Source organism: Monodon monoceros, unplaced genomic scaffold (assembly GCF_005190385.1).
Source record: "Monodon monoceros isolate NGI ecotype Baffin Bay Population unplaced genomic scaffold, NGI_Narwhal_1 Super_Scaffold_17, whole genome shotgun sequence".
NCBI lineage: Eukaryota > Metazoa > Chordata > Mammalia > Artiodactyla > Monodontidae > Monodon > Monodon monoceros.
This window is the reverse complement of record NW_021703773.1, coordinates 23,095,446-23,119,802: the sequence shown is the minus strand read 5'-3', so window position 1 is coordinate 23,119,802 and position 24,357 is coordinate 23,095,446. Positions and strand designations below refer to the sequence as shown.

Here is a 24,357-nt window from a genome sequence, read left to right as displayed (position 1 = left end):
GAAAATACAGTATTAAACTGATTTTTGCAGTAACGCTGCAAGGAAGCTTTTACGTTAAAATTCCAGGAATGGAAACGTCTGAATTTTTTTTTTTAATTTTTGAATTTTATTTTATGTTTTATACAGCAGGTTCTTATTAGTTATCTATTTTATACATATTAGTGTATACATGTCAATCCCAATCTCCCAATTCATCCCCCCACCCCCCCACCACTTTCCCCTCCTTGGTGTCCATACGGGAAACGCCTGAATTTTTAACTGAGTTCACTTATAGATGTAATTCTAGTGTTAGAACAGTGACAGTTAATAAAGTGCTTATTATCTGTTGACCAATAAATAGGAAAAGATGGATTATGTCCAAGTGTAATGCAGTTACCATAACTTGTAATCATACTGCATGTTCTGAAACTTTTGTGACTCCTAATTCTAAAAGTAATAAGTATATTCATATCATACTCATGCTTAAACATGTTGCTTTGGTGCCAGGACAAAACTTGTGTAATGTCTCTCTTTTGTCATTTATACGTACCATTTCCATGTCTCCTTCTTCTTTATTTCTTTAGGGTTCATGTGCCTTTTAGACAGCAGAGATAGAGGAGTTTAAGGAAAGAGAATCGTCAAGCAGAATGATACGCAAGGGGCTTTGTCTAATCAGGTGGTCGAAGCTCAGTCTTACAGACAGAGTATGAAGACAAGGCCACTTTCCATGGTGTGGGGAGGGTTTTTAAAAATAAATTTATTTATTTATTTTTGGCTGCATTGGGTCTTCATTGCTGCACGCAGGCTTTCTCTAGTTGCGGCGAGCGGGGGCTACTCTTCATTGCGGTGCGCGGGCTTCACATTGCGGTGGCTTCTCTTGTTGCAGAGCACGGGCTCTAGGTGCGCGGGCTTCAGTAGTTGTGGCTCATGGGCTCTAGAGCGCAGGCTCAGTAGTTGTGGCGCCCGGGCTTAGTTGCGGCATGTGGGATCTTCCCAGGCCAGGGATGGAACCCATGTTCCCTGCATTGGCAGGCGGATTCTTTAACCACTGCACCACCAGGGAAGTCCCAGGGAGTTTTTGATGTACATAGTGTCTAATTCCTTTGTCAAAAGAAAACTCAATTTTCCTGCCCAGTTTTTATGATATAAGGTGGGATTTGAGCATAATTCTAAGAGCCAGTTTTGGGACTCAGATTAAGTTCAAATCGACTCCAGGTTTGCAAAGCAAATATGGCAGATTGCCATATTTGGATGCATTGCTTAACATGTCTGAGATTCATTTCACTCATCTACTGCCTATGGAAGCTTTCGACTTATCAGGCATTACACCGTTTGTTTCTCATTTAAGCTTTATGATCTCCCCCAGTCCCTACCTTTTTAAAAAATAATAGATTGGAAAACAGGGGCTTTTCAGGTTAATAACCTGCCCCTCGTTGTAAGATGGCAGAACAAGCATTTGAATCCAGGTCCCTTGGATCTCGAATTTCAAGTTCTTAACTTCTGAGCCAAATTCTCTAGAATTACCTGGAAAGCTTGATTAAACATACATTGCTGGGCCCTAGAGTTCCTGATCCTGTAGGCATATACTATACTAGAGGGCCCAAGGATTTGTTTCTAACCAGTTCCCAGATGTGGACCCTGCTGGTTGTGAGGACTAGACTTTGAGAAACACTGCTGTACCTTGTGCTCCCGGACTTGGTTCCTCTGGAGGGTGAGAGAGAGAATTCACGTGTGATGCTTGGATTCACAGTCACTAACATTTATTGACTGCTGCTTAACCATGTCCCAGACACTTTTCTGAGTTAATCCCTTTTCATCCTCCCATTAATCTTAGCAGGTAGTTAAATTGCAGGGAGAAGATGGGGGTGTGTGATCACCACTTAAAATGAAGAGAAGGAAACTGAGGTAGAGAGAGCTGCCCAGTCAGGAGGTCTCACGGTGAGTCAGTGTGGTGACTGAGTCAGCCAGTGTTCGTGAATGCCAGGATCCCTGCAGCCGTCTCCAGAAGCGGATTTCATGCTTAGGGAAGGTTGAGAGAAAAGGAGACACTTCTTTCTTTCATCCCTTGGTGTTTTACGTCCTTGGAGGAGGGCTGTTGGCAGGCCACACCTGGGAAGAAAGGGTTTCCCTCCTTTTCATGTTTTTCTCCCAGCGTTCTGAAGGGTACATGACAGTTCATTATTCTGATGAAAGTGATGTGATTCTGGGAACGACCTGTATTTCAGTTGCACTATGAAATCATTGATATCCACTAGCATGGATCACAGAGACTCCAGGTGATGTCATATGTGGGAACTGTGCTGGTGGTGCCAGTGCATTAAATTAGCAGAGATGTCACCTGAGGTTGGCCACCCTACAGCAGGGCGGTCACCAGTCTATGGTGCTGGCCTGCCTGCAGCTGCTTTAACAGCAAGGGAAAATCTCAGATGCGAAAATGAAGGACGTGAGAGAGAAAATCAACCCATAATTAACTCTGAAACCTGTACTCTGCTTAGGTAACTAGTTTCCCGATTAGTTTTAAGGCTTAAAGAGAAAGTTTAAGGCAGTTTCAAAAGGTGAGATCACATTGATAATAGAAATACTTTGTGTGTTTGATTCCATTAAATATTTTGTTGAGAGACTGTTAAGTACAGGTATAAAAATATAAGTGTAAAAATAAGATCTGTTGTCTCTCCTCTCAAGGAGAGTTCTTTGTGGACCTTGCAGGCGAGTTAATATATGGTAGAGCGTCCAAATCTGAAGTTAGTGTAGCCTGATGCTTATCTCGTCTTAGAGGTACTGGTATGATGATTCCCATGATGCTGGTACTCGAATGCTGGGACAAACTTTTCTTTTCACTGAGATGGCTATTTAGCTGCAGAGCTCAAGCTAGATTCCAGCCCTCCTGACCCCTCAGCTTGGCGTTCTCCCTGATTTAAGATGGCCTTATTTATTTATTGTACAGATTTGTCTCCCAGTCTTAAGCTGTGAACTTTCCAAAGGGTATTAGGACTTACTGCTACTTTTTTGGATATTCATCTCTGCATTTCAGCCTTGTTGTTTTTTTCTTTAAAGATTTCAGACACAGTAGTGCAAACTCTAGAAACAATCAAGAACAAAAAGGAAACGCAGCCTGGACGCTTAGCACGTGGGTAGGGTGCTGGATTTAAACATACGCGGTTGGATGGAAAGAATCACCTGTACCTTTATTCTGGTTTGTTACAGGCTAACGAAGCCCTTGTCGTTTGCTGACTGTGTTGGTGATGAGCTGCCGTGGGGATGGGAAGCCGGGTTTGACCCTCAGATTGGTGTCTACTACATCGATCACATAAACAGTAAGTTTTCCTCTTCGGTACGAGCAAGCATATCGGAAAATCTAGAGTCATACAAAAGAGTAAACATTTTACAAAGTGAATTTCTTTATTTTAAACCCCCGCTTTCCAGTGACTAATATTTAACTGAAATGTCCATTTTGGACATTGGGGCATGTGTGTAGAGTTAGGCTGATGGAGCAGAGTGGGAGAAAGGGGTCTGGTCTGCCTGTCTGTCTGCCTGCCTGTTAGGGCCTGAGTTTTCTGCAGCGCACGTCTAGGGCCTGTGGAGACCATGAGCCATCTGTCTCTTCTTTCCATGGCCACTGGGCCTTCAAGGTGGGGTTCCCCCTTTCTTGTCCTTGCCATGGAAAGAGATGGGCACGGGTGCAGCCTGGTCTAATGGCACAGCTGCCTGTGTGCCGGTGGGGTCCAGGGAGGGCTTGACACTCACCAGCGACTCTGGAAGACGCAGCTGTAGCTGTGGCAAGAAGACCAGAACCTCGTCTTGTTTCTGTTTCCTGATTTCTTTGTGGTTGGAAGGGGAGCACCTCTCACCGTAATAGCGTTTAGATCTGTCACATCCCTGTCATGGTAAGCCTAGGGCAGAGGACCACTGTGGCTGTAAACAACTTTTTAAAACACGTACTTGAAGTAGTATTTTTTGTATGTTTTTTTATATTGTGTATGTGTTTATATTTCAATTTAGCTCTCTAGCCACCCCTATAAAAAATTTATTCAGATGGTCGAATGTAATACTCACTGATATTCATTTTGCTTATTTCACTTAAAAATAATTATTTTCTTTTTATAGGTTCTTAGGAATACATAATGAATTTATACTCCATTATCTTAATATTCTTAGGTCTATTGTTACATTAAAATTTTATTTAATAAGTACTCATTAATATATTTAGGAATAATATCATTATAGAAAAGTGTTTTATTTGATGTTCATTTACGAGTGACGGCTTGCGGCTGCCCTTGTCTAGATATAGGATAAAGATTTTGAGAGGCACAAAAAGCCCATATTTATAGCAGTGATCTCTTAGAAATCTAAGAATGTGAAATATGTTCACATCACGTATCGAATTTGTGAAAATATCCTTGCACAGATTCCCTGTCAGTCTCTTTCTTTACCTGTGCAAATACTCCTTTCCCAGCATGACTGGGAAGGTTCCAGAAGTGACCAGGCTGCTCCGCTCTGAAGTCTGCAGAGGCCAAAGGCTGTGGGGCGGACGGCCAGTCGGGTGGGAAGGCTGCATGCGTGCCTCCAAGTGAGGCTTCAGTGAAAGTGAGTTGAGATGAAGGACTCACTTCCAGTTATTTACACTGAAAAGGGGTGCTCTGCCTAGAAGACCACCAAGCACGGATAATAAAATGCTCACCCCACCCGGAGGCAGCCAGGGAGCCAGGGAAGCTGACTCTTGAGAAGCCTGGCGTGCTGAGTGTTGCTTATGCCTTGGGGCGGGGAGTGTACAGGTAACAGTGTGAGTAGCTTTGTTGTGGTGGAATAGGTTCGAGGGCTGTGACATTGCCTAATTCTCACAGGTAGGTGAGATAGAGGGGTTGAAAGGAGCAAGGTCTTGGACGTATTAAGTCAGTTTTTCAACGAAAAGACGTATGGTTATTTAAATCTCACTTTTATACTTATTTTATATGGATAAAAAATTAGCTTTTTTTCCTTAAATAATATTTAGGGAACCAGAAACAAACCTTCCTCTCCTGATTCAATGGAAATAAGTTCTCATGGCACCAAAATGAGAAAATTAATTAGCTTAACTTCCCTCCCACTGCCGACAGTCTCTTCAGCTTCTAAACCCACCTCCAGGGCTCTCTGCTTTTTCTCAGTGGAAGAGGTGTTCTTCTGAATCACCCACCTCAACCCCCAAGACCCCGCTTAATAACTTCTATGTCCCATCCTTCTCTCCTAGGTAGTATCTTTACCAGTTATTTTCTGGTTTTAAAAATTTCTCCCAGGCTTCCCTAGTGGCGCAGTGGTTGAGAGTCTGCCTGCCGATGCAGGGGACACGGGTTCGTGCCCCGGTCCGGGAAGATCCCACATGCCGCGGAGCCTGCGCATCCGGAGCCTGTTGCTCCGCAACGGGAGAGGCCACAACAGTGAGAGGCCCGCGTACCGCAAAAAAAAAAAAAATTTCTCCCACCATTTCAGTTTCTAATGGTTCTTTCATCTTAGTATTTAAACACTGGAGACTCTCAAAATGAAACCAAACCAAAACTACCAAAAGAAAAAACAAATAATAACAATCTCTCCGCCCCTCCCTCCCTCCTTCTCACTTTCTCTCATTCTCACTCTCTTGCTCACTCCTACTTGAAACAATCTTTCAACCCCCATCCCTTACAGCATGTCATCTGTTTTCCCTTCACTGGGAAACTCACTAAAAGCCACACACAGCCCCCATGGACTTCCCTTCCTCCATTGTTGGCCATGATTTCACACAAACGCTCTTGCCGAGGTCACCTGAGACCCCACAGGTGACGGAATCCCAGTGCCCCAGCCTGTCTTCCTTGGCCTTGATCTGACAGATCCCTGCCCCCACGGGCTACTCCCTCTTGCTCTTTACCCCTTTGGATTTCATGACACCTTCTGTTGGAATTTATTTGGCATACCTGGCTGCTCCTGCCGTTTTCTTTTGCCCATCTCTTCTTCTCCTGTACCTGGTATCAGGATTTCTGTAATCGTCTTCTCTTTGCAGCCTGCAGATCTCCTTGGGTGATGGCCACATTTGTCTCTTAGCGCGCGTCTGGAGTTCCAGATGCGTATATTTGATTCCTTACTGTGAGGCTCTTTCCAGTCTGCCCCACTGGCCTCCACTTTCATCTCCTGCCCTGTCCTTCCCTGGCACGGGACGACGCTCCAGCTGTGCCTTGTGCTTCCTTGGCTTTCTGCCTTTCTTTGCATTTGTTGGTTCTAGCCCTGGTCACTCTCTGCGCAGCCCCCAGGCCTTCCCTTTCGGCCGACTGCCATATCCTCCTAGGGTCCGTCCGCTCGGTCCGTCTGCCCACTGTTTCCCAGAGGCCTTCTCTGGCACCTGACCCTCCACCTTGCAAGTCCCCACCCCATTCTGAATTAGTTACCCCGTGCAGGTATTTCTTAGTACCAGGTACTTAAGGATTTTAAAATAGCACTTGTTATATTGCATTTAAGTTATTTATTTGTATGTTTTTCCTCGCTAAATTGTGAGCTCCTTGTGCACAGTGACTGCATCTTTATTCCTCTATCTTTGGGTGCCTAGTATGATGATAAACTCTTACATGTTAGAACAAAGAAGAGCTTTATTGTTTAACTCACAGATTAAAAGCTTTCTGTTTGTTTTGAAAGAAGTTGAAGTGCATTTCAGTTATAAATTATGCTTCAGAAAGCACTACTCTGAATACTTCAAAACTTGATTGTCAGAACATACGTGTTTAAGTCTCGCATTTTGCTTTGGTACAGTAATGGTACCCCAGTGACCTGATGGATTTACTGTGCCCTAAAGTGCCCCAATTACCCACAGCAGGTAGTTTTCCCACTAAAAAGGACCTGGTCCGTTATCTCATTAATCTTAAAGACATTCCTATGAAGTAGTTAGGGAGCAAATTGTATTATCTTCTCTTAACAGCTGGTCTACACATATGTTGTGTCTTGACATTGTGTAGTTTCAGCATTATTTTCTCCTTATTTCAATAAAAAAATGAAATTAAGACTGCCTGGCTGTTTAATACTATTTCTCTGTAACACTGTTAAATATCTAGAAGTAAAAGTTTTGACCTTGACAGTGATAGTTATTTTAGGCCCTAAGTGTTTTGTGATAGAATTCACCTTTTAGTGGCTGTGTGTGCGGAGTCGGGGTGTAGATATTGATGGGGGTGTTTGTAACTAACTAGAAGGTAATTTTGAAGTACTGTTTGTAAGGTCTTGATATTGTCACTACAACCAGAAGCAAATCACTTTTTGATAGGGTCAGAGTTGTACTTAACTTTTTTGTCTTTTAGTAATTAAGGTCTTATTTACATATAAGAAAATGCACAGATTTTAAGTACGTATTTCAATGAATTTTGACAAATGTATACTCCTTTGTAGTTGCCAGCCAATCAAGATACAAGATATTCTCACCCCGCTCCCAGAAAGTTCTTTCCTGCCCCTTGCCCGTCACCCCCTCCCCACTGCTGCAAATTGCTTTGATTTCTATCATCACACCTTAGCTTTGCCTGTTCTAGAATTTCATATAAATGGAGTGTGGGTTCAATTTGTGAACGGAATCTTTTACTCACCGTGTTTTTAAGGAATATACTACTGATACACACAATATCACAGATGAATATTCATTGTACACATATCTTATATATCCATAGCCAGGATATATAAGAACTCCTGGAAATCAACATTAAAAGGACAAACAAACCAATTTAAAAACAGGCAACAGGGCTTCTCTGGTGGCGCAGTGGTTGAGAGTCCGCCTGCCGATGCAGGGGACACGGGTTCGTGCCCCGGTCTGGGAGGATCCCACATGCCGCGGAGCGGCTGGGCCTGTGAGCCATGGCCGCTGAGCCTGCGCGTCCGGAGCCTGTGCTCCGCAATGGGAGAGGCCACAGCAGTGAGAGGCCCGCGTACCGCAAAAAAAAAAAAAAAACAGGCAACAAACATAAATAGACAGTTCCTCAGCTCTCCTCTCTCATCTTTCCCCATGCTGTCTCGGAGAGATTGGATGGTGTGTACTTCATATTACCCTGAATCAAACTCCTCTATATTAGCTTTGAAGCAGCACATGTGTTCAGGTTTGATGAAAGTTCCTCATGTGTATATGCTATTTAATATGGAGTTGTTTCCTTTAGGAGAAACGAAATAAATTTTTGACCCTTCTACTTCCTCTCTGATTTATTTCATCCTTTATGTTTTCCTAGGAGGATAAACTGTTAAGATATATGTATTTTTTGCATTGGCAGGCGGACTCTCAACCACTGCGCCACCAGGGAAGCCCTAAAAAATATTTTTTAATAGAAGTAATAGATATGATAGGAGAAAAGTAGAAAATGTGGGTAAATAAAAGGAAGAAATTATCTATATTCATACTACTCAGAGATAATCAAGTATTCTAAAACTTGTAGTGTGTATCCTTCCAGACTTTTTCATATTGATACACACACACACACGCACACACACACACACGAGTGTTCAATATATTGTATACCTCAAGTGGGATTATATTACATACGTACAGTTTTATAAACTGCTTTTTTAACTTATTGTATAATCTTTCATTCAAAAAATTTTCTGCAGAATCATATCAACTCTTTTGATAATAGAACCTCACATTTCTCTCAGATGATCCTCCTAAAATATAGCTAAGATCCTTTCATGCCCTTACTTAGAGCCTTTCTACCGCATACCGTAGCTTACAAAATGAGTTTCATATTTATTAACCCGGCGTTCGAGAAACCATCTAGTCCCTCTTGGAGTATTGGGGAAGAAGTGAGAACGTAGAGCAGAATTCTAGTACCACCATCACTAGCACAACAAAGGAGAACAAGTGAAGCACCATATCCATTCTGAAGGGCATGGCTACAGCTACTTAGAGAAGGCGCTTTAAGCTCATAACCCAAAGGATGAGTAAGTTAACAGTCCTGGAGAACACGGGGAGGGGGTAGGCTTTGGGAGTTTGGAGGAGAAACTGCCTGGAAGAAGGAAGACCCACAAGTAAAGCCAGAGGTCTGAAGAGGCCTCAGGAAGCAGGACTCAATGAAGAAAAGAAATTCAGTGCGGCTGAGGCTGGTGTGAATGAGGCTGGGGAAAACGGCTGGAGTGGCAAACAGGGGTTTGGTCCTTGAAGGGCCTCTTGTCTGGGACCTTTCAAAGCCCTTCTTAATCACTGCCTGTTCCATGGGACCTTACTTTTTCAGCCAGAGGAAACTCCCGTGTCTCTAAACTTCTGTGGCACTTGACCTTTCTCTTCTTGGGGCTCTCACCATTTTCTACCGTATAAAACAGTTGTTGTCGTTGTTGTTGTTTTAATTCCTGTGTCACAATTTCTTCTATACTTTATAATTTCTTTGGAAGGAGGGATCATACCTGAACATCTTGTTTTCCCTAGTGCATGCAGTAGATGCTCAATTGTCTGTAGAACAAACAGATAAGTAAACATAGCATATAGTGTCTATGAAGGAAGATAAGGAGAGTTACTCATATTCATTTCATTCATTCTTCCTGAGCACAGCAGAAAGAATAGAAATGTGCATGAGAGACAGAAATAATATTCCTTTGAAGAGGCTAATGTTATCTCCCCTGATAAGCTCTTGTAACTCACAACGTGTTCTCTATCTATAAAGTTCCACATCTATAAAACTGATGGAATGTGAATTCCCTTGAGGTGCGTGACATTTTAACAGTACTACTTTAACTACTTCTTTCATATAGTAGACAACATGCAAATTATATTGCATTATAATACAGTGATATCCCAAGGCCACCAGGTCTTAATAAAAAAATACCACGTTTGTATAATATACCTTTTTGAGTATTTACATTTAATAAATATTCTTCACAGATCTATTCAGCAAATATAACTGATGGAGATGAAGCACAATCTTGCTTTATGAAGGCTTCTTCAAAGGTGCCTCTGGGAACCCACTTTTGTAGTTCATATTTGAATGGGGCGGTATATTGGAAATGTCAATGTTTCCTGCTGAGTCTCTTGTAGCATCCAGTATTTAAACCAATTGACTGGAGTGTTTCTGCTGATGTATCCAAAACAAATGCTGGTAGTTTATTATTATTATTATCATTGTACTTTATTCATTTAAGTGTCAGTCAGTGTTACTTTCAGGGTTTTGTGGCAATTTAGCTGTTGACAAGCATTTTATTGAAAGTATGCCAGTTCGCCAATATGTAGGGAAATATGATTAGGTAAAACCTCTAAAGATATTGAGAGAGAACTGGAAGTATGTATCTTGCTATAGCTATTATAATGTATGAACATTTCAAGTTTTTCATGCACATTTTCAATTTGTATCATCTCTTTATTTGGTTAGTTTCCTAGTTATATATCTCACTGTAACAGGTTGCATTTATTATCTCGTTGTTTCTTCGGGCGCTGAAGCCAAGCAAGGCTGAGCCAGGTCCTCTGGCTCCAGGTCTCTCACAGGGTGTCCTCAAGGTGTGAGCCAGGCTGTGTCACCCCCAGGCATGACCGGAGGAGGCCTGCTTCCAGGCTCACTCGTGTGGTGGCTGGCACAATTCATTCAGTTCCTTGTCTGCTGCCGGCCGTCACCCCCCTCTCTTCACTACGTGCATAGGATGGCATGTAACCTGGCAGTTGGCTTCACTAGAGCAAAAAAGCCAAGGAGGGCCAGGCAGAGAGGGCACGACGGCGGTCACAGTGACACCCAGTCTCTGTGTGCTCTTCGTTCGAAGCAAGTCGCTCACGCTAGCCGGTATTCAGGGGTGTGCACACTAGGAGGTGAGGATTACTGTGGGTCATCCACAGTTTAGACCATAAATTTCTGTTTGTTAGAGGATGAATTCTCTGTGCTTTGAGTCGTTTGTATTCGTATATAGAAATATTGGAAATGAATGTAAATATTACATGTTTGGATAGCCAGAGACCTGAGTTGTAAGGAATATTTAAAATGGAGACGTTTAGGCTCTTATTGGCTGATCACTGTCTACTCTCCGTGTTGCCCAGACGCCAAGCCTGCCCCTTGCGACGATGCCCTTGAAGATTCTTGGCTGGGGGGCTGTCTGTCCAGCACTGCCCCCTCCTGCATATCTTCTTTGGACATTGACTCTAGCGTATTTTTCCCCACAATTACATGAGATTTGCCTCTTTTGCACATTGAAGTATTTACATCTTTAAAAATTCGTGTTCCGAATACTCACTACTTTAGAGAAAGCGCTGATGTTTTCTCTAACCACTGACGGAAGGGAGGGCTGTAGGTCTGAGGCAGTGGTGGCGGAGCCCCTGGCTGACCCAGGCCTCCCTTGGCCCGAAGGGGACCCAGGCTTCACGTCTGAACCACTGTAGTGTTATCACTTATCCCCGGAGACCAGGTTAAACATTTCCAGAGCCAGCCTGGCCGCTGGAGATAATTGTGGTCACAGCAGATCGTCTACTATCATTCTCTGCATTTTGACTCACTGGAGTCCTTAGGGGCAACCAGAAATACCGAGTTGGGGTACATTAAGGTTGAGAGTCACACACAAAACATTTTGAAGACGGTACACACCACTGGACATTCCAGCAAATTGATAAGTTAATTATCCAATCCTAACTTGTCAGGAAGAGGTAGGTCCTCATGTTCATGCAGTGGCCAGCCCGTATGACCCATCTGTCTTGATTGTACCTGGGATTTAATTTCTAGAGATGGCTGAGTGACAACACAAATAGGTCAGTGCCATCGAAAGAAGTTGTACTACTTACAGTTCCCAAGAGAGGGGGGCCACATCACACCATGAAGGGCCACGTGGGGAAGCACCTGGGTCTGTCAGGAGGCAGAAGGAGCGAAGCGGAAAGCATGGGCCAGAGCCTTTATTTTGGTTCCCTCTGGGAGGAGTGGGTGAGGCAGGGGAGGCAAGTTTGAGCAAGTTTAGGATGGGATGTTTTGAATAATTCATAATTCCATGCAGGAGGCAGTATGTGAGCTGTTGCAGAGCACAGACTCTCAGCCACAGCCGCTCATGGGAATCACTGGAGGAGCTTGTAAACCTGCCATTGCCTGGGTTCCGCCCACAGAAACTCTAATTGGTCTGGGATTTATTTTAGAGCTCTCTAGGTGATGCTAGTGTGCAGAAGTGCAGAACCAAGAACTGTGCCTTAGGGTATTCTCCTTAACCCGTGACCGGGGTTTGGTCTTTGTGTTTGTTTTAAAATTTCTGAGCCATTATGGACTAACTGATATTTTTATAAAATAACAATAAAAATGAATTGGAAAAGTTGAAAAAAATGCAAAATGCAAGGCCCAGTATTATTACTATTCGAGTCAACAGATATAGGATAACTGTGTGAAATTGCTGTAAACATTTCAAAATGTTTACTCTTGATATCTGTACTTATTGTCACAGACATGTAACAGGGTTTACGGACCGGCGCTGGTCTGCAGACCACACTTTGAGTACTGCTGATGTAGAGGGCAGCCTGGCAAGAGTCCTGTACTGAGTGAACAGAAGCATGGGAAGCAGGTTGGGTTCAGATCATACAGGGCCATAAAAGCTTGGCTTTTATTCTGAAGGTACTGGGGAGCCAGAGAGTTCTTGAAAGGAAGGACCTGAGCACAGCCCTGCTGCTGTGCTTACCTAGGCAACACTGTGTCTGAGGGATTGGCAATGAGGATAAACTGCTGACAAGGACCTGAAAGGGGTTGGGATGGGGAGGCACTGGGTAAACTAAAACAAACTCTATTACACGTCTGGAGAAGTCACTTCATACCACTAATAAACTACTTAAAGGAGGTAAGAAATAAAGGTGGCTACTTTTTTGAAAGCTTAAATAAATAGACCAAAAAAAATCATTAAATTCTGAAAAATAACCCACCTAATGTACTTTCAGAAACCACGCAGATTGAAGATCCAAGGAAACAATGGAGGGGGGAACAGGAGAAAATGCTCAAGGACTATCTGTCCGTGGCTCAGGATGCCCTCAGAACGCAGAAGGAGCTGTACCACGTGAAGGAGCAAAGACTGGCCCTGGCCCTGGATGAATACGTCCGGTTAAATGACGCCTACAAGGAAAAGTCGAGCTCTCGCACCAGCTGTAAGTACAGCGTGGCTGTTCAGACCTGAGAAATGGGGACCAAGTCGTAGGTAATAGAAGGCCACTTGGGTTTCTGTGGGACTTTGTTCTGAGTCCTGTTCCTTTCCGGGCAGGAAGAGTCCCTCAGAGCCACGTGAGGCTGAGGGCACACATCAGATTTCTCAGTAAAACCCCTCGACCCCATTCCAGATAAAAGTCTCCTCAGTGGGGGATTAATGTTTACCTTTTCAGATCAGGGCAAATAATTTGGCCCTTGTGCTACTCTTGTACAATGTTTGCAGTGGGACTAAACTAAAACTGGAGCTATTAACTAGAATGAAGTTTCTGTTGAACACCTGAGTTGACCGACCTCTCTCTCATCTCAGAAATTGATAATCTGGAGCTGGTCTTGTTTAAAGAAGCATCTGTGATGGGCCCAGAAGTTCTACTTAAGTTACAAGTTTCTGGATAATGCAAAGCTCTGATAAACTGGGTCTGCAATAAGATTCTCTAAGATTTTATCCATAGATATAAAATTCAGAGGAAAATGAGGCGCTGGGGTCTTTATAACATTCCTTTTTCTTGAAAAGAATTATGAAGGTTTGAAGATGACTTTTTATATTTAGGTGTCTGGTGAATGACAGTAAAGGAGTTGTAAAGTTAAGTAAGTATCCACAGAAGCATGTAAAGCTTGTTGTTTTTAGAGTTTGTAAATTCCAAGTTGACAACTAGTTATGCAACTTGTACAAGTTACTTTTTTTTTTTTCTTTTTTCCCTTTGAAAGTATTCTCAGGATCTTCATCCAGTACTAAATATGACCCTGATATCTTAAAAGCTGAGATCTCCACTACGCGATTAAGGGTAAGACTTTTTTATTGTGGTTCTTCGTGGAACGTATGCCTAGAATCTGGAAGGGGCCTTTGTGGTCATCTGCCCTCTCCATTCAATGCAGGAGCCCTTTCATTTATCCTCGATGGGTAGTCTTTCTGCTTTTGTTAGAACATATGAGTGATTGAGATTGTTCTTTCTATTGAGAGAGAGTGTGTTCCTTTTCTGGGCAGTTTTATTATTTGCAGTTAGTATACTGCATCAAAATTTGAGTCTGGAAAACTTACTTTTCCTTATTGTGCTGAAATACACGTCCAGAGTTGAGCCTAGTTGCTCTTTCATCAGACAACCTAATGTTTCAAGATGCCCACGGTTCACATCACCACGTCACTTCCTTTTCTAGGTCAAATTTTCCTAGTGCCTCACACTTCGTCATGGGTTGTTTGCTGATTTTTACCCTAAATCTTTTTGACCACACTGCTGTTAAGGGCTCAGCTTGTTTACCCTTGACTTTTGGAGTCTTACAGACTGTACACCAAGTAAACAAACTCATGCAACCAATACATAGGTCATGAAAGAGATTATTGCCATGACCCCAGAAGCCCCCATGGTATCCCCTCATCATCACCCTTCTCCCTAAAGGTGACACTAGGTGACCTTTATTTATTTATTTATTTATTTTTGCGGTACGCGGGCCTCTCACTGTTGTGGCCTCTCCCGCTGCGGAGCACAGGCTCCGGACCCGCAGGCTCAGCGGCCATGGCTCACCGGCCCAGCCGCTCCGCGGCATGTGGGATCTTCCCGGACTGAGGCATGAACCCGTGTCCCCTGCATCGGCAGGTGGACTCTCAACCACTGCGCCACTAGGGAAGACCACTAGGTGACCTTTATTGGCAATACTCTAAGTTGATTTTCTGCCTGCTTTGAACTTTGTGAAATTGGAATGCTACCCCATGGATTACTGATGGCTTCTTTTGTTCAACATTTTGAGATTCATCTACATTCACTTTTATTGCTGTAAAGCAGTCCACTTTCGTATAGATACCGTGAATTCTTTATTTCTTCTACTGTCGACGTACATTAGAGTTTATTCGAATTGCTGGTAATTAAAAATTATGCCTTAGTGTACGTGTCTAGTACACATGTCTTTGGGTGCACAGATGTACACATTTTTGTTGGTTATGCACCTAGGAGTGGAATTGCCGTGTCAAAAAATATACATAGGGCTTCCCTGGTGGCGCAGTGGTTGAGAGTCCGCCTGCCGATGCAGGGGACACGGGTTCGTGCCCCGGTCCGGGAAGACCCCACGTGCCGCAGAGCGGCTGGGCCCGTGAGCCATGGCCGGAGCCTGTGCTCCACAACGGGAGAGGCCACAACAGTGAGAGGCCCGCGTACCGCAAAAAAAAAAAAAAAAAAAAAAATATATATATATACATAGCTTCAACTCGAGCAGATACTGACACACGGTTTTGGGCCTTGTTACTTTCTGATATCTGCCCTTAAAGCTCTAAATTACTTTCTGCGCATGGCTCTTGCATACATCCCATAGGTTTTGAATTTGTATTTTTATTATCAGTCAGTTCAAAATATTTTCTAATTTCTTTATAATTTCTCATATGAGTATATTACTTAATTTTTAAACCGGTTAGGATTTTCTTATCTTTTATTATTGGTTTCAGCTTAATTCCACTGTGTGGTTTTTCAATTCTAAAATTTCTATTTATTTTTTGTTTCTAGTTACTTGCCCAAATTCTGCATGTTGATATAATAATTTTTTTGAACGAAATAATCACAGTTATTTGAAAATTCCATGTCTTAATTAGTATAATATCTAGATTTCCTGTATGTTGGATTCTTCGGTCTGTTTTTTTCCTCTTGATTTTTGGTCAGTATTTGACATCTCACAGCTGCTTACTTTTAATTAAGAGCCATATATTATGTATGAAAGAGAATAAAGATCATTTGAGGTTTGGGATGATCTTGTTATCCTTCAAAGAGGATTTAGTTTTGCTTCTTATAGGCAGTTAGTCCAGGGGTAGATAGTTTTAATTCAGTCAGGGTTTGAGTTTTCTGAATTCTGGGCTTCCTTCATTTTTCTGAGTGGGTCTATTTCCAGTCCACCCTTTCTCTTAGGGCGGAGCTTTTCAGAAACCCAGTTGAACTCCTGGGCTGTTTCCTGAGGGTCCCTTTGCCGGATTGAGGCTGGACTCCAGTCTCTCCCTGAAGCCTCTCAGCTCTGTGGGACAGCCGGTGCTTTCTGTGTGTCATGCTCTCTCGGTCACTACATTCTCCCAGCTTTTCACTTTCCCTACACATATGCAAATGCCTCAAAAGGAAAAACAGTGCCAAGTTCGGATCTTGACTATGGGCTTCCCTTATTTGCCTTAGTCGTTCGCCAGTGTCTTCAAATAGATGTTCTTTTTTGTTTTGTTTTACCTCACAACTTTTCTATCGTTCTCAGAAAAAGAGTGTGAAAAAGTTCGTCTGTACTTTCTGGAAGCAAACCTCTCTTCAGTCTGGATTTCTGGGTTTCACTTATGGAAGTCATTGTTAGAAGTGTTCTTTTCTACCATAAACAACCCTTACTCTGTCAATCCACCTTTATTTCTCTGTACGTTCCTTAAGAATCTCATGGGCTGGTTTGTGGGATCCTTGCTGCTCCATGTCTACCATGTGTATACATTTCTGTGATCTGCTAGGCAGATACCTTATCTAAAAAAGGTGGGGGGGCGGGCGGAGGATGAAGGTATTTTGTCAAAAGTTACTCTTGCTAAACTTCAGTATTCCCTTGAGTTGTGCACTTCTCAAGAAGTTATTACTTATTATTACTGCCCTTTGAAATTTTAAACATTTTTCACAGTTCTTTTCTTTGTAAGACATTGTAAATGGAATACCTCAACAGGCTGTCATAATCTGTCCATTTAAATGCTATTTTAGGAAAGATGCAAACTAAGGAGGGATTTAAAATCAAAAGTACATATAGGATATCTCACACAAATAACTGTTAGAAGGAAATGGAGCCCCGTCTCACTGGGGGAGGTCCCAGAAGATCCCAAGTAGTCCTGTCCCCTGGACATGTCTCCTAATGCAGCAGAATCCTTCAGACAAAGCTTATTTTGTGCCAGGTTTAATGTGCTCTTAATATCAGAAGCCTGTGTTTCATGTGTATGGCATCACTGTGGGCCCACAAAGGTGAGTCAGGAAGGAGTGCCTTCCCCACGAAGGTGCTTCCCTCAAGAAGAGGTAGAAGACATTTATAATAACTGTAATGAAAGGTGAGAGCATCTCTTTCATTAGCGAATAGGCACTTGTTTAACACTTCTGTCAGTGCAAATGCCTTTTTATAGAAACATTTCCTTAGAACATTGGCCCTTGTGGTCCATGCTCTATTGTGATGTTTTGAGCTGTGTCATGGTTTGAACATGGCGGGGCAGATGGTTCCCTCTCTCTGTCATTTGAGCACTTCTTGGCCAGGTGGCTCTTTGAGAAGGCCCCAGCCATTCAGAAGCGGCTGGATAACTTGAGCAGAGTTTCGTGGATTTTGATAACCTAGTTTTTCTTGGCTTGCCTATCCTGTAGAATCCCTGCATATACTAGTCCCTTTCACAAAGTAGTGCCGCAGATATAGTAACTCATGAATTAGCTAACTCTTCATTGCTTTGGTGTCTCAGGGGACCCTGCCTGCATTTTTCATCATAGTAACAACTTTTCAGACAAAGCCAAGCACTGGCCTCATACTTCATTATTTTACTGTAACAATATTAGTAGGTGCTTCATTTGTTTTATTGAATTACAGCAAATGGGTCAAGCATTTGAGAATCAGGTATTTAGGAACATCTGTCTAAAGCATCTGTTTTGTATTATTTTATATTATGGTCATAGGTGTTGGTGATCATTGGGCTGTAGTTTCCTCCTCGGGCTAATAGGATAACGGTATTTCCTGGCATCTTATTCCTAGTTGTTAAAATGGAGAAATGAATAAATTAATGCCCTTTTAATAATATATTCATAACTTTTAGAGGTGGGTGTTTAATTTCTTGAGAAAATCTATTTTTTTAGGAAGAGGAATGTAAAAAATTTTACGCCAAAATTTATTATTTCATTCATTCGTTATAGATACTTAGGATAAGGAATGGTGTATCTTATACAAACTCAACCTTCAATTCAATTGATATTTTTAAAGATTTATATCCCAGATTACAAATAGGTGAGATGTGGTGAAAATTGGATGTAGAAAATTTTTGCTGAATTTTGATTAAGTTTTTACTCTTGTTTATCAAACTGAAATAAAATGTTGGAAATGTAAAAGTATAAATTTCTTTAGAAATACAAATGTGTTTGAGAAATTTATTGAGCACCGCAGCATATGATCTGATGTAACTTTTAATTTTGTCAAAAAGGAAACAAACGCTCCTCTGGTTAAATTATTTGCTCTCCACGCCAAATACATGGCTGGTTAGTGAGCATTGCTGTTGATAACAGGGTGCTGTCTTTATTCTCAGATATATTTATCCCCACATTGTTAATATGAACTCACTTTGAATTATTTTTAGCAATGGTGATGGACATAGAAAAGCCATCCACAATCTCACCTGTTTGCAGTCTTGGGCACAGATTTTAAAAGAATGGCAGTTGAATGTAAGGGTTAGTTTGTAACTGTGAATGGAGTTATTAGCTCATGTGCACATCAAGCTATGACGCTTTAACCAGTGATGTAACTAACATACAAAAGTCATAGCAGTGTGCTTCAGATGAAAAGAAATATGCCTTCTGAGAATGCAAATTGCTACAAATAAGGATTGTCTCTTGATTAGACATGAGTGATGTCTTTATACTTAGCTTACATCCCAAGTTCTTTCAGCTCCAGTTTGCTGATCTCAAGGTTTTGAAGGAGATAGAGCAATACTGATTTGCAGTAGCAAACTGTACATCAGAAATGGTTTTTCTTTTAAGATGTCCAGAAATGAATTTATGTTGTAGTTGGTGTTGGGTTTGAAAATAGTACAACAGTCTTCATGAAGTTTGAATGAAATGAAGAATGATATGACTTGATTCACCTTCACTAAAGAAAAGAAGCAAGACTGAAAGAGAAAATTGGAGAGAGATACTCTACTTAATGCAAGAACTGGTCTTATCTCTGTTAAGACATGCTAACAACTGGAAACGATTAAATTTCATAGCACGGTAGTGTTTTTTTCAAAAAGCATACTCAGTAGAGTGAAATTATAACAATCACATTTATTGATTTCATACTGTTTTGTTTCTCTTTCTTTCTCTCTAATGATTTTGGTCTCCTTTTCTAGCTTTGAAGGGTACCATACTGCGGCTAAATAATTATACGTCAAAAGAAATTCTTCATCAAAACTGTGTTGCTGGGGGAGGAGGTATTTAGTTTCTCCTCACTTGGGTGAACTACTGTCTCAGTCTCTCTGGCCATGACTTCCAGACTTCTCCATCTTCACTCATAAACACCCTCATATCCGTAATGCTCATGGCATTTTACAAAATCAAATGCAATTAACTTCTTCTGTGAGAGAATGTACAGTCTAAGCAGACAGGAACAGGGAATAAGGATTCCTAAAAATCAATTTTAAATGATTCTATGCAGCCTGCAATACTCATTCTCTCACTTTTTTGAAGGACTGTGGGAGTTAAACTCTGTGGAACTGTGTGAGATAAAGATATTATAATGAACACAACTCAAACCAACACTTCATTATATTTTGATACTTTTCCTTGACATAAACCCAATAAATACATTGACCTAATATGTTCATGTTAAATTTTGAGAGAATCAGCCTCTTGAGGCCATGACAATGAAGTTGTGAGAGGAAAAAAATAGCTATTTATACTACATACGTCTCTTACGAAGTTAAACATACACTTAAAATGTTACCCAGCAGTCCCACTTGTAGGTATTTCCACAAGAGAAATGAAAGCATATACTCAAAGACTTGAGTGTAAACATTCACAGGAGCCCTATTCTTACTAGCCCAAACCTGGAAACAGCCTTCAGGTTCACCAGTGGATGAATGGATAAATAAATTGTGGTATATCCATAAAATGCAATCAAAAGGAACAAGCTGCTAATACTCATGACATGGATGAATTTCACAAGCAATATGATAAGTGAAAGAAGCCAGTCATGAAGACTACCTACTGGTGTGCTTCCATGTGTACGAAATGCTTGAAAAGGCATAACTGACAGAAAGCAGGACAGGGGCATGAAGAAATTACCTTATTTATTGGTTCTAATAATTACTCACTTAAATCTTTTCCCCCCACATAGAAAATGATCACTTATTCACTTTTATTGCTGTTATAATTTATTATAAACTATTTATAATGAAATTCACCAAATTTAAAAGTACAATATGATGAGTTTAGACAAATATATACATTTTTGAAGTTGATTTCAGTCACCCTCTTTTCTCTGTATGTAACTATTCATAAAAACCAGGTTGTTTATAGAGGTCTTCATCTGACTTTTGTATCTTGTATCTTTTATAAAAAAATTATTGGCCTGTATAAATTGCTAATTAGATGTAGAGATTACGAGATCTAGGTTTTTTTTTTTTCTTAGTGGGGAGTAGAATTCATCATGGTTGGTATTACATTATCTCCCTCAGGCATACAGTGTCCCATTTTTCTTTTTTATTATAGTAGTAGTCATTCATGATCATCATCTAGGTCATTTCATTAAGGATTACAAAATGATGATAGTCTAATTATATTATTCCTTATTTATTTATTTGTTGGGATACTTCTATAAAGTGAAATTCCACACTGCCCAACTGCTACTTGTTATTTGCTTACCCTCAGCTCATATTGGAAAGATGAATAAATGTTAGATTATTTTCCTTTTAAAAAACAAACAAATTTCAAATGATGAGCTATGTCCTAGCATCTGTTAGAGATAACCAACAGAGTTGAGTTTGTTTGTTTAAGTATCACTGTGTGATCACGAATTTAAACATTATTGATATGTCATTGCAATTATTATTCTTATTGAACCTCACATCATCCTGTCTTGTGCGTATAGGAGCCTTTTTATATTGGCTCCTGAGGCCTTTGATCCCAATATTCTGATAGTTTCTTTCTCTTTGGTCTGGAAAGATGTTCTTGATTTTTTTGTAGAAGGTCTGGAATCAAACATTTCTCCAAGAAGCTCTGATTCTTTTTTAGTGAGAAGTGGTATTTAGAGACCACAATCTGTATGCATGAGTGTTTATTACAGTTGGGTTGGCAATTGTATATAGGTCTTTATTGTAATATATTTAAAATACTTAAATCTCCAGTAATTACAAAAGTGTGATATTGACACAAAAATGAAAGATCAGTGGAACTGAACACTGAAGAATATGCAGAAACACCTTGTCGAATTTAAAATGTGATAAAAGTGGCACTCCATATCATTAAGGAAAAAATGGATTATTCAATGAATGCTTGGGACATATCTTGGCCCATTTTAAAAGAAATGAAAGTGAATCTGTACCTTTTTCCTTTAATTCCAGATGGATCAGCAATTTAAATGTGAGAAGTTCAATCATAAACTCAATTAAATTAGCCACAAGACACTTAAAGCAATAACAGAGCACTAAAACTTGCTTTTCCCTAAGAGAATTTACCACACTGGGTGAACGTCACCTTCCATAGTGTTCTTTTCATGGTCTCATGGAGACAAAGCCCAACTGCGTAAAATTGAGACCCAAAAGGACCAAACCCTCGGTGTGAGAGGAGCTAGGATTAAACTCCTCCAACCCTGCCACCCCAACATACCTGCCACTGCCATCACCCACCAGAAAGCAGTAGGAAAAGTGACCTGTTTGGAGAAACAATGAGAAACCATTCTGGCCTCTGAACATATCACCATCTGACACACCTTATATGGGTTTGCAGGCTGAGTTCACACTTACTTGGAAGGTCTGAGAAACTGCAAGCTAAACACTTACTTCGAACTGTGGCAGGTCTAGGCAGTGGCAGGTGGCTGCGCTGCCAGTTGCCTGGAAGTGCATATCCTCTCCGGAGGAACACACCTGCACCTGTGCCTTCCACAGGTAGAGCTCTAAGGGTACAAACTCATAGCCAAAAATCACAAATTTACACAGAAACAAGGTCACATCAGTAAGAACCAGCAGAAAAAAACAGACAATAGAATCAGGGCTTCAAATGCTTCAGATTTTGTTGATTTTAGATACAGAATGTAAAATATGGGTGTTTAATATGTCAAGAAATAAAAAAGGAATTGAAAATATGAGTAAGAAAGATACTATGACTGTGAAATGACCAAGGATATATGGGAAAAGAACTAAGTAGAACTTCTGTAAATTAATCATATAATGGTTAAAATTCAAAGCTGCCAGAGGAAAAAAGATTATTTGCAAAGGTCTGACAGTTAGAGCGATACTCCTGACTATTCCATAGTGATGATGAAAGGAAAATAATAATGTAATACTTTCAGTGCTCTAAGAGAAAATAACCATCAACCAGAATTTTATACACAGGAAAACATCTTTCATGCATATGAATGAGATAAACATGTTTTCAGACAAAATTTGAAAGTAACTAATGGCACCAGAAGTTCTTCACCATTGGAAATACTAAAGAAAGCAGGAAAAGAGAGAAGAGAATAGAAAAGGCAAGCCAATGAAAAGTTTAATGTAAGATGGGTAAATTAAACCCAAATAATTAGAAATAAGTGTAATTGGATTAAATGTTCTAGTTTAAAAATGTTCTAGTTAAAATTGGACTAAAATGTTCTAGTTAAAATGAAAAGTTTAATGTAAGATGGGTAAATTAAACCCAAATAATTAGAAATAAGTGTAATTGGATTAAATGTTCTAGTTTAAAAGACAAAGATTTACAGACTGGTTTTGGAAAGAAAAATCTACCTATATGATGCTTATAAGAGACACCAGAAACAAAGATACAGAAGAGTTAAAAATAAAAGGATGGGTAAAAAAGATGCAACAATCAAATTCTAGTCAGAATAAAGCTAGTATTGGGACTTCCCTGGTGGTCCATTGGGTAGGACTCTGTGCTCCCAATGCAGGAGGCCCGGGTTCGATCCCTGGTCAGGGAACTAGATCCCGCATGCATGCTGCAACTAAGAGTCCACGGGCTGCAACTAAAGGTCCCGCATGCCGCAACGAAGATCCCGTGTGCCACAGCTATGACCTGGCGCAGCCAAAATAAATTAAAAAAAAAAAAAAAGAATAAAGCTAATATAGCTTTGTTAATTTTGGAATAGGTAGATTATAAGGCAAAATGCTTCACTAAGAAGAAAAAAGAGGGCAATGAATGTGTTAAAATATGGGCCGCCAAGTATAATTGAGCACAGTTACTTACAACACCATGTTGAATAAATGAAGCTAGACATAAAACAATACATACTGTATGATTCCATTTATATAAAGTTCAACAAAGACAAAACCACTTATAGGGTCGGAAGTCAGGATAGTGGTTACTTTGGGGAGAAAGAAAGGGTTAGTAATTTGGTGGGGCACAGGAATGGCTTCTGGGACTTCTTGAACTTTTGACCTTCCCATGGGTGTTTTACCATTCATTTATTGAATGTTCTACTTAAGATTTTCTTTTTTCTTTTTTGTAGGTATGTTATACTCCTAAGTTTAAAAAACTTAGAGGCTACTTAATTTGGAGGAGAACCATACACTTCTAAATAATAGTGGGTGCTGTTTGATAAAATTAGTGAGTAAAACATTGAGAAAAGGGGTATTTGTGTAGCCTCACAGTATCTCCCCACAAATATGTATTACTTAACTCTGGTGATTTTTAACATGTCCACTAATCTTTGTTACTCCTCTCTTCTTGAGTATGGACTCGCCTGGTGATTATCTTCTAACAAGTAGAGTTTGGAAAGGGAAAAACAGTAAATTTAAAGTGAAGAAATCTAGGTATTTGCTAGATTAAGTTTAACATCACCAGTGATGTCAGGTTGACAGCATGTACCCCGATATCATTCGATGAGAAGGACACATCACCTCTGTCATATTCTTCCTCCCAATCTATAACCTCAGTCTGATTATGAGAAAGCATCTAGCAAACCCAAGGTACACTTCATGAAACATCTAACCTATTCAAAAGCGAACAGGTCATTAAAGATGAGAAAAGACTGAGGAAGTGTCACAAATTGGAGTCTAGGGAGACATGACAAGTAAAAACAACATGGTCAGATCCTGGGGGATCCAAGTAAAGTCTGTAGTTTAGCTAATACTGTTAGTAGTGTCAGAAGAGAATTGGAGAAAAACTTTTAGCCTTGCATGCATATACTAGAAAATAAGAAAGTCTTAAAATTAATGAGCAGTGAATTCAATCTAAGAACAACAGAATAAATCTGAAGACAGTTGATGAAGGGAAATAAAATTAAGGGAAGATATTATTTAAATAATAAACATGGCTATAATAGAGGAGATCAACAAAAGCATAATTTAGTTCTTTGAAAGAATAGTAGAATTGACAGGTGTCTGTCAGGATTGATAAGAGAGAAAAGAAACAAGTAAAAATATACAAGGAAT

General features: G+C 40.6%; 1 protein-coding gene across 1 annotated transcript in view; it reads left to right on the top strand.

The window, feature by feature from the left end:
• WWC2 (WW and C2 domain containing 2) overlaps positions 1-24,357 on the top strand; it is a 162,539-nt gene that overhangs the window by 83,195 nt on the left and 54,987 nt on the right. The window contains exons 2-4 of the mRNA XM_029226208.1: positions 3,184-3,293; positions 12,812-13,015; positions 13,779-13,855. Of these exons, the coding sequence (XP_029082041.1) occupies positions 3,184-3,293; positions 12,812-13,015; positions 13,779-13,855 (391 nt within the window). The remainder of the gene's footprint in view (positions 1-3,183; positions 3,294-12,811; positions 13,016-13,778; positions 13,856-24,357) is intronic.